The following is a 12,040-nucleotide window of genomic DNA, read 5'->3' as shown; positions in this document are numbered from 1 at the left end:
CTATTTCCAAAAAATCTATTAACACTAACTAATGAAGACTTATTAAAGAAAGGCCAAATATTGTCATTTACACATATTTTAGTAATTATACTGTTATTAGTTGTCGTTATGTTTATAATACGGGGCCCACAAAAATTGTCGCGGGGGGGGGGGGCGCAATCTTCAGCTACGCCACTGGAAAGAAGTCCACGATCTCGTATTGGTAGACCGCCCAATGAAGGTGCGTGAGATAGCTGAGACAGTATGCATCTCAAATTATTTCGTCGCTCATATTCTGCATGAAATTTTGGGAATAAAAAAGCTGTCGGCGTGATGGCTGCCGCATTTTCGAACTCAGAACAATAAACGCAACCATGAGACCACATCAGAAGCAGAACAGTGTCTGATGCTGTTTAAGCGTAATCCAAATGAGTTGTTTCATAACCGTCGACGAAACATGGTTCCACTGGTATACACCGATGGCCAAGGAACACTCGACACAGCGGACGTTACCCCGCGAACGTGCTACGAGGATAGTGAAGACTGTCCAATTGGTCGGAAAGGTGATCGCCACCACTTTCTGGGATTCACAAGGTGTGATCTATATCCACTTCCTGGAAAAGAGCAAAACGATGATAGGGCTTTACTATGCCGCATTATTGGCCCGATTAGACGCCAAATTTCAGAAAAAGCAGCCCCAATTTGGGAAGAAAAAAATACTCTTCCACCATGACAACGCTCCGACTCACACCTCGTCGGGGCCAAATTGTTCGATTGGGCTACAAACTGCTGTTCCATCCAACGTATTCTCCAGATTTGGGCCTGTACGACTTCTTTTTGTTTCCAAACTTAAAAAAGTCACTCACCGGGCAGAAATTTAAGTCGAATAAGGAGTTCATCACCCCCACGACAGACTACTTTGCAGACCTCGAGAAAAGGTATTCTTCAGACGGGTTAAAGAAGGTGGAGCATCGCTGGGTGAAGTGTATCGAGCTAAAAGTAGACTACGTTCAGAAATAAATAGCAACTTTTCCAAAATTTTCGTTTTTCTTGTGAAGGCTACGTACTTATCGGACCGCCCTGGTATATTTAAAAAATCTGACGGTTTGAGCGGGGCGTAAGGAAATGGGTGTCACAAAGTTTCACAAGAAAAAAGCGAATATTTGGAGAAATAAAAGTCAGATTGAAAAACTAAAAAATACTTCTTCAATGTTTTTCAAAAATCTATGGAATGATACCAAACACGACCCTCCACGGAGAGGGGTGGGGGTAAATTTAAAATTTTAAATAGGAACCCCGCGATATTTCGCAAAATGAACATCAGATCAAAAAACTGAAAAATACACGTACTCAATATTTTTGAAAAGTCTATCGAATGACACCAAACACGACCCCCCACGGAGGTGGGGTGGGGGGTTAATTTAAACTCTTAAATAGGAGCCCCCATTTTTTATTGCATATTTGGATTCCTTACTTAAAAAAAGTAACTTTTATTCGAGACATTTTTTCGAATTATGGATAGATGGCGCTAAAATCGGAAAAAACGATTGTTGGAAAGGGAAAATTAAATTAAATAATGGAAAGTCCCCACTTAAATGAAAAACTTTACTAACTTTTTTTTGGTTTTAGGGCCTAATCTTCACTACCCATAACGTTCACTACCCATAGCTCTGATGAAGCCAAGATGGAGACCACTCTGTAATACCGCTGCATTTTAATTTCTTGTGACATCGACTTATTGTCGACATTTTTGTAGCCGAAATGGCATAATTATTATAATATTAAGGTCTTTTCACCTAAATATGTAGCTAGTTCCAACTACTTTGGATCTAAAGTTTCTACCACCTGATGATGGACTGATTGGTCCGAAAACGTTTGTGTGATTTTATCCATTTTGGATGATTTTAGAAAAAAATTTTTAATAAATTATATACCATCTACCTACACATGAGGTTTTTACTTCATTAGTAAGTTTTTTATTATGGTATACAGCCAATGAGAGGAATCTTTTCCTTTTTATTTTATAAGAAATAATAACTGACAAAATAGAAATTGCAAATGAATTAAATACGCATTACAGTACATTAAATGGACAAAAGTATGGACAAAAAAATACCCATTTGTAATGATACATCGTAATGATACATATCCGACATCGTATCATGTTCCTACCTCAGCCACAAAGTGTGAATAAAACTAATATACCAAACAACACAGCAACATAATATGTTCGTGCGACTCAATTCTTATTGTGTGAAAAGGATAAGTGCGTCAAAACTATCGCACAAGAAAACCCTCGCACGTTCAAATTTCTTATAATATGAAACAGCACATAGGTATATCTGGTATGTCGTCCGATCCTATATTCTCTACCTTTCGTATTGGCTGTTCAATGAGCTCTGGAATAACTTGACTTATAATGGATCATAGAAACTTTGCATTATATGCCTGGTCTATCTGAGACTACATTTACATTTTTGTCTGGTGGATTCTTTTGGTGGAAGATTTTATTTTTGCCATTTTCTATTTTCTTCCTCAATGCTTGCATGATTTTCTTTTCTAAAATTTTTATAATTTTTTCGTTCTTGCATTTTCTATTGCTTCCTCTGATGGCTTTAGAGATTTTTTTATTTATGTGTTTATTTCTTGTGGGTCAATATTTTTCTGAATTTTCATTACTCTACGATCTTCCATTTTTTCCTTCGTTTCTTTAATATTTTCTTCTTTTTCGTGTTGGGCCAAAATTTGCTTCGGTTTATCTTATTGTATCGACTATTTCTTTATGATTATCTACTACAATCATGATCTAAGATGTAATTGAAATGTGAAGTGTCGATAGTACAGCAGATATTACCGCTACTTAAGTACTTGGTTCAAATAGTTCATAAGCGGCATCCTCAAAGTGGGGATTAAAACAAGACAATGATTGATCGAAAGCAAGCGTACTGCTTCAACAAAATATTATGTATAATATCATATCATAAAATATATTTGATATTAAGAGAAGAAAGTTAATCAAATACCTACTTCAGATAAAGTTCATTTCTGACACATTATTACATTACAATTTTTTGAGCTCTATCATACTGTTATACCATTCGAATACACTGTTAAAAAGAATTGCTAAAGAAATTCAAATCACAGTATCAGTATATCATTACAGGAAGAAAGAAATATCTGACACCATCCAATGGCCTTCGAAATAAGGAACAAGTCAGTGTAATGGATTTTTTTTCTATTTGATTCATTTATAATGTACTGCTTAATATTCAATTGTTTTCGAAAATTAAAATATAGTTTTAATGCACTCAAAATACAATTTAGGCGATTACAATCATTTATAACCTTTATATCACTTAAATCTTAATCACTTAAATCCTAAGCTGGGTAAGTGTAATAATTCTAATGTTTTAGCAATTCTGTTAAACAGTTTCAATTGTTTAAAAGCTAAGCGCCCATCACTACAGTATGATAAAATTTATCCAAATAATGGCATAACCCAGACATCCAAAGTGAAAGTTATCCTCCAACACCAAATTGTTCTATATGGTCCACATAATGTTCAGAAAAAAGTCACACCATTTTGAGCGTCGCGTTTGGGGGGAGAGGGGGAGAAATCGGTAAATTCGTAGTTTTTTACGTTTTTCGTCAATATTTCTAAAACTATGCGGTTTAGCATGAAGCACCTTCTATACAAAAATGTTCTACATTAAATTTGAAATAAAAAAGGTCCTATGCATAATCCTTATAAAATGAACGGTTCCAAAGTTACGGAGGTAGTATATAATTGGTCCAAAAAAAACGCCTAACCCAGACATCCAAAGTAAAAGTTTTCCTCCAACACCAAATTGTTCTATATGGTCCACATATTGTTCAGTAAAAAGTTACATCATTTTGAGCGTTCGGTTTGAGAGAGAGATGTGAGAGTGTTCTATACAAAAATGTTCTACGTAAAATTTAAAACAAAAAAGGTCCTATACATAATTGTTATAAAATCAACGGTTCCAGAGTTACGGAGGGTGAAAAGTGGTGATTTTCGGCACTTTTTTTATTATTTGGACAATTGATTATAATTTTGGGTGGTGAGATTGACGTTTCTTCAAGGGCTTATCACTAACATAACATCGGCCACTGAAATAGCAAATTTTATTTACAAAAAAATTTCTTTCATCAGTAATAATATTATAAATTGCCCATAAAATATAAAAAGTATCGAAAACCTCCACTTTTCACCCTCCGTAACTCTGGAACCGTTGATTTTATAACAATTATGTATTGGACCTTTTTTGTTTTAAATTTTATGTAGAAAATTTGAGTATAGAACATAATTTACGCTAAAGCATAGTTTTAGAAATATTGACGAAAAACGTAAAACAACTACTAATTTACCGACTTCTCCCCATCTCCCCCCCCCCCCAAACGGGACGCTCAAAAGGAAAACTTTTACTTTGGATATCTGGGTTAGGCCTTTTTTTGGACCAACTATAATATACTATCTCCGTAACTTTGGAACCGTTTATTTTAGAAGGATTATGCATAGGGCCTTTTTTATTTCAAATTTTATGTAGAATATTTTTGTATAGAAGGTTGTTCATGCTAAACTCCATAGTTTTAGAAATATTGACGAAAACGTAAAAAACTACGAATTTACCGATTTCTCCCCCCTCTCCCAACCAAACCCGACGCACAAAATGGTGTGACTTTTTTCTGAACATTATGTGGACCATATAGAACAATTTGGTGTTGGAGGATAACTTTCACTTTGGATGTCTGGGTTTGGGTCTAGTTACACCATACTACTAGGAGTTAGTGACAAATATGAAACATCTTATTTAAAACTGCATGCAAATTAAACATAATATGTATCAAGTAATATATGAGTCAGCTAAATGATTAGAAAAAGTTGGCTTTAAAAATAACGTCGAGACATACAATAAGTGCAAGTTTAAAAAGGAAAACATATTTTTTTATTTTTCCAGGATTCTGAGAAAGTTTTGTGATTGACTGATTGTTTGGAATTCTACATGACATGAATCATTTACGTTACGCAATCTATAGAGACCCTTAAGTTGGCTAGAATTAAAATCATAATGTCATAAAAAAGTATGAAAATGTCATTATCCTGGTATATTCTAGAATATATTTTTAACAAAGCACCAGGAAACTTGAAATTTCCTGGTAGGGTTTCACCATGTTCCCGGAGGTTATATCTTTTAACATCGGCGTTTAGCCTGTTCAATATTTCTTTGACATAATGTAGATCGAATTATAAATTCAACCATTGTTTGGTTCTGGGGCTATTTAGCAAGTATTCAAATTCACTGATGATGGACTGATAGGTCCGAAAACGTTCCGAATTGGACACATTTTATTCAATCCATTGGGATTTTTAAATTTTAATAAATATACCAATTACATAGAAGTGGTTTTTACTTCATGTTAGAGTTTAAAAAAAATGATTGTATTTTCGTGATTATTCTCAATAAATCCATCTAAATTTGGATTTATTAATTATTAAAATTATCAAAAATTATAATATAATATATTATGTACTATATTTTTGCGAGCTAACTGAATCGTAAAAAATATTACCTAAATCTGCCTCCATGCCTTTCTGCTTAGCCGGAGGCAAAGCCCGACTGCGGCAGCAGCAACAATTGCCCATGGTGAAGATCTTGTCGCTGAGCAGCCGACCCGCCTCTTTCACCTAGTGCTCCTCCACCACGTCGGCCTCTTCGACGTCCTCTTCGTGGCCGTCGAGGTCACTCACAGTCGTTGTATTTGGTGCTCTGCTTTTTCCTCTGCGTGTGTTCTTGACGATGACAACGATGGCGCAGAGAGTTCATCTGGAACGAAAAAACACACGGTATATTAATGTGTTCAAAGAGAAACAGAATCGGACTATTTAAAATTAGATAATAATGACATAACAATGCGTAAAAAATGTATACAACTCATATAAGATATGGATACGTTTATCGACTTGTAAACACATGATACTAGGCTGTAAAAGGAGCCCCGGAATATTAATATTATATGAGGACCATTTGTCTATATAATATTACATAAGATGTTTTCGAGGGAATTCATTTTTTACTCTCCAACAAATGCATGTATTTTTTACAAATTTTAGGCAAGCTTGGGACACTTGATATAATACAGTATGCGGCAAAATGAACAGTACTGAAATGATTATTGAAAAGTTTATATTTATATGTATATTTAGTATACATGACACAATATCCTTGCAAACATTATTCACGATGACGTTCTCGATAAAACAGATGTTAAAGATGCCCTCTGCCACGAAAAAAATCTTTAATTCTACTTCGCAATTCCAGAATGTCAGACGGTGGATCACCTGCCTCCTTCAGCCATCTCCATATGTACACTCAACGAAAAAGGTACGTAATATTAATAAAAATGTTAATTCAGAAAACAAAAGCAATACTTAAAATTTGTCCAATGCTTAGTTTTATTGGAACAACAAAGCGATGTTCATCAATTCATTATGTTCGTTAGTTGATCCAATGTATTACGTTTATTGAATGGATGAACATCCATTTATTAATATTACGAACACTGTTCACTGAGTCAATGAACACTATTCATTGAAACAACAACGTCGTTAATAGACCGACGAAGACTATTCGTTGCGTCAATAACGGTGTTATTTCTCCTAACGTATTTCCTTTATTTCTACAATTATTTCCGTTTATTCTTACAATGAATTCCGTTCATTCCCACACTAAATACGGTTATTCTTACAAGCAATTCTATTCATCCCTACTATGAACGTATTTTATATTGATAATTACTGAATGCATTAGCTCTATGTATGATATTAATTGATTAATAATAATTTTGCAAATCCCCCGTTTTTGTTCTAAACCTAATGAACTCACTGTGTGATTTCTCATATGATTTCACTTATACAGTGCGCTGGAAAAAGGGTTGTCCCCTTTATTAACTTATTTATTTTTAGCACATAAGCAAAACGCTCGGACAGGTCGATTTTTAAAATAATCAAAGTATATTATAACATCAATGTTTCGAACTTTACGCGATCCCTCTTCAGGTGACAGCCACAACTTCGGTTTTTTTAAATGGGAAAGTATATTATGTGGCAGCTCATTCAAAAGCGTTTGAAATAGTGATTCCAAATATGTATAACACTTTAATACTTTTGGAGAGTGCAGGTGCAAAATTTCAATCGAATTCTTTTTAAACGCATTCATTTTTTTTAATCCTGAGAAAACTAATAAGTGTTTTTGAAAAATTTAAACGCAGAATAAAAGATTACATTATTACCGAGGGCTGAAAGACCCTTAGAATAAACAAAGAGTTTCTTTTGAATGGTATATTTGAAATTAAAAATCATACCAAATTTTCTCTTTTTCACCCCTGTGACTTATTAAAATAATCATTATAGAAGTTCTCAGGGACTTCAGACCCTCGATTTTATTTTGCGTTTAAATTGTTCAAAAATACTAATTAGTTTTCTCAGGATTCGAAAAAAATGAATACGATAATAGACACACGAAAACTTCCTTCCAGTACGGACTACACTTGGAAACGAAATGAAATTATTCGGCACTTCGGCAGAGGTAACAGCATTGTTTAACAAAGAACGATAAGGAAAAGCCGTTACATTTCAAATGGTCAAGCAAAACATTTATTGTTTCAACAACTTCGTTTATTGTTACCATGAACGCATTGATTGTGGTTATTAAACGCAGTAGTAGATTGATTAATGCATTCGTTGTCACAACAATCAGTTTACATCTATGGAATAATCAAATATTACTCTATATTAACAACATTTGTACATTTTTTTAATGAAATCTGTACGTTGTCACCAAGGTAATTACTTATCATCCACTAAATCAAGAAAGTGCTTTGCTGCCAGAATTACCATTATTTATTAAATATACGAAACTAACTTATTGTCTGAATAAATTGAGTGTTATTGATTAATGTACTCTAGTTATCTTCACAATTATTATTCAATCATTGTGACAATAACCACATATATTAATCAATGTCTAAAAGTTCGTTGAAACAAAAAATTAAATTAAAATAAAAATTCCATTTTTTAAAAATGTTGTTACAACGAAATACTATTCAATAATCACTGTTAATCAATATTACGTAGATTTTTTTGAGTTACGCATCAGGTGACGTTAGGTCTGGTGAGTGCGATGGGTATGGAACATCACTGCCACGTGAAATAAAATAAGGCGATTCCCAAAATGATCGCGCAGTATTCGAAGAGACTCCCTGGTCGTGTGACAGGTTGCCCCGTCCTGCTAAAACCATTGTTGATTTTAAGCCTGGACCATTTTCGTGACCTTTTCCGCATGACCGAAAATAGTACTCCTCGATAATTTTTTTTTCTGCAAAACTGAGAACTATCCTGAAGCACCTAACATTAACACGACATTCAGATACACGTTATAACGACGTTCTGAAACCACTTAGTACGTTTCGGCACATGACACATACAAGTGTGAGGCATACGCATTTCAGTACTGTTTATTTTGCCGCATACCGTACATTTTGTAACATTAATTTATTATTTTTCCGATTAACTACTACTGTTTACATGTGTAGAAAGCCGTACAATTTTGTTTATACGAGATATGTACCACAAGTTCGTTCATAAGTTCTTCTTCTTCCTTTTTGTATGTAGGCTTTAAAACCTGTTTCTTCTTCAATATTAGCCTCCTAAATTGTTTAAGTTATCGCACCATCTTTTTCTTGGTCTGCCAATACTTCTTCGTTCATTTGGTGACTTATCTCGTGCTATTCGTACTATCGTATCCTATGCCATTCTACTAATGTGTTCGTTCCACTTTTGTTTCCGTTTTGTCACACATCCATTTATGTCTTCTACGTTGCATGATCTTCTTATGTTTTCGCTTCTCTCCCAACAGACTTTTCCCTGATATTCGTCGGAGTATTTTCATCTCTGTTGTTTCTAGTAGTCGTCTCGTTTTAGATTTGTCAGGTCTTGTCTCCGTCGGCCGTGTATGTCAATATAGGTCTAATTGCTGCTTTATAGATTCTTGCTTTTGTGTCTTGTCTTGGGTGTTTGTTCTTCCATATTGTGTCATTAAGAGATCCCGCCGCTTTACTTGCTTTTAAGCTTTGTTGTTGTACTTCCTCTTCAAAATCTTCGCAACTGGTTATATATATTCCCAGATATCTAAACATTGCTTCCAGCTTTATTATTTTCTACTGAAGCACTTCTGACATTCAGTTTTTGTAATGATCAAAATTGCATTAGTCGCCTTTTTATTTGAATCGTCTCTAGTAGCCCTTTAGGGTAAGAACAGAACAAGTGGGTCGAGGTGGAGGTGTAGGTCGCGGTAGATGCCACTAGGTAGGTCGTGGTCGATGTCGACAGCACATAGCAAGGAGGTCACCTGCGCTGTCAGTCGAGCTAGAATCACTATCATGTGAAGTAGTTTAATGAAATTTGAAGAAATGCAAAAATAAACTGAACACAAAAAAGGGATTATATAAAAAGTATCAACTCAGATAGCGCAGGTAATGACAACTTGGCTTCGAATGGACCAATTACAGGGAAACATCCTTGTAGGCCGCGCAGTAGACATCCATGTAAAACAAACTCATTTTATTTTCAAAAGCATCGATGTAAGCCTCCTGGATGGCATCGCGCTAAACCTCCACCGCGACTTACTTGCTCTGTTCTCTTTCGTTCAGTACAATGTGTTTGTTTTACATGGATGTCGACATCGACCGCGACCTGCACCTCCACCTCCACCGCGACTTACTTGTTCTGTTCTTACCCTTAAGCAACACTTTCAGTTTAGAAATACGATAAACAGTTGCAAGAAAATACATAGGTCCGACACAGGTCTTCACAACTATTATTGCGCTGTCTCCGTTCGAAGGTTGGCGATCCAAACTGTAGCTTTGTAAACTACTGCACGAAAGATTTCTGCGGATAAGCGGTCAAACCATCTCTTCCGGTCGTCTAGGTACCTACTGATCTTTTGCCATGTACCTACTTTACCTTCCAATATGATTTGAAGTTGTTCGTATCTTTCACCTCTCAACACATGACCCAAGTATTGTATTTTCCTCTCTTTAATAAAGATATATGAAACAGCAAAGAAAGCTAATTGGATGTATTCGAGCTAAAAATAATAAAATACTAATTTACGAAAAGGATGTCAAAAAGGGATGGAAAGACTACGTCGACAGTTTATTAAATGAATAGCTTGTCAGAAAACCTGTTGAGTTAACGAAGACAATATTGTTCGTCCGCTATAACTATTCCCATGCGTCACGATTCATTTTCAAACAAATTAAGTCAAAACATAAAGTGAAACGAACGTCGATGTGTATATATGTTACCGTTAAAACCCGATTTCAGTTAAAACCCGAATTTACTAGGAAAAACTAGTTTTAACTATGCGCTTTAGACAATTCTAGTTTTAACTAGTCAAAACTAGATTTAACTGCTAAATTCAGTTAAAACTATACTAAATTTACAATCAAGATGCAGTAGGAGAAATAAGCAAACCAAGACACGTTAAATGCTACTACGAGCACTTCCAAATCATAATTTACAACGTATATTATATTGTAAATCCCAAATCATGATTTCCAAAGTTTATACATTGTAAATTATGATTCGGGACTGCTCCTAGTAGCATTTAACGTGTCTTGGTTTGTCTATTTCTACTGCATCTTGATTGTAAATTTAGTATAGAAACGGATTTCATTTAGAGTCGTTTATACTAGTTCCAAATGGTGTTTTTCTGGAATTACTAGTGAATACCAGTTAAAATTGTTGCGAGAAGAGACATGTACTACGGCTTACTCGGGGTAGTGTTAATGACGAAGGCGGCCGGTTGGTAGCAAACTAGTGTGTGCAACTGTTGATTGTTTTTCATCGTTTTTACTGGTTATATTACACCACTGTGTATCATTCACCATGAGTGATAATATCAAAGATCAGATTGAGAGCAGAGATATAAGAAAGTGAAAAAAAACGTGTTCTGGAAATGATTTTACAAATGGAAGAGACAGAGAAGAAAGAAAGTCACTGCAATATTGTGACCAAAAGCATATACTATATACAATAAATGAATGGTCGAAGTACAAGATGCGGAACTGTCTGCAAAGAAAACATTACACAATCGAATAATAAAACGATTTAGAATTGTTGAAGTTGGCGAAATAAAAATCTAGCTTCTAAAATTGATCCCATCCCGTATAGTTAAAACTAGTTTTTCCTAGTAAATTCGGGTTTTAACGGAAATCGGGTTTTAACGGTAACATATACATTTTGTATACTGTATACAAGTGTAAATGAATCGTGACGCATGGGAAAAGTTATAGCGGACGAACAATAACAGTAATGGTCACGAAAATAATAAACGCGAAAGTGGTTTAAGCGCTTAAAAAATAAAGAAAGGAAAAGCAGCTGGACCAGACGATATTTCTGGAGAAATGTGGAGAGCATTAGAAGCGATGGGAACAAGTTGGCTAACAGGTTTATTTAATAGAATTACGGAAGCTGGACAAATGGAGAATGGAACAATGAGAGAAGCAGCATATTAGTACCTGTTTACAAAAACAAAGGAGATATATACAACAATGTACACACTACAGGGTTATACAATTATGTACTTAGTCACACTGAAAATATGGGGGAAATTAATAATTGATATAGACGGATACGTGAAGAAATCGAAATATCTGACAATCAGTTTGGCTTTATACAAGGCTGATCAACAAAAGATGCAATTTTTATTATAAGGCAGTTAATGAAACAAATACAGGAATAAAGAAACAGAAGTTCATATGGTATTCATCGATCTTGACAAACCATATGAAGAATTGCTAATCTGCGGGTTCCTGTAAGGAGTGGGTGACAAAGAGCAAAGAAGACACTTAGGCAGGACATGTTAAAGGGGATTGATATTAGTATGATCCAAGATATATGATAAGAAACTTATCGAGAAATTTAATTAGGGAAGCCGACCCCGCATAGGGATAAAGGCAAAGAGAGTAATAAAAGGTA

At 34.8% G+C, this 12,040-nt stretch overlaps 1 protein-coding gene across 3 annotated transcripts in view; it reads right to left on the bottom strand.

The window, feature by feature from the left end:
• Nucleotides 1-12,040, bottom strand: part of LOC114332919 (tyrosine-protein kinase Src64B) — a 699,550-nt gene that overhangs the window by 52,792 nt on the left and 634,718 nt on the right. For all 3 annotated transcript variants that reach the window (XM_050653635.1, XM_028282708.2, XM_028282709.2), the window contains one exon: nt 5,572-5,825. In XM_050653635.1, the coding sequence (XP_050509592.1) occupies nt 5,572-5,644 (73 nt within the window). In that variant the 5' untranslated portion in view covers nt 5,645-5,825. The remainder of the gene's footprint in view (nt 1-5,571; nt 5,826-12,040) is intronic.

This window comes from Diabrotica virgifera, chromosome 6, assembly GCF_917563875.1.
Source record: "Diabrotica virgifera virgifera chromosome 6, PGI_DIABVI_V3a".
Classification (NCBI taxonomy): Eukaryota; Metazoa; Arthropoda; class Insecta; order Coleoptera; family Chrysomelidae; genus Diabrotica; species Diabrotica virgifera.
This window is presented reverse-complemented; position numbering and strand designations above follow the sequence as displayed.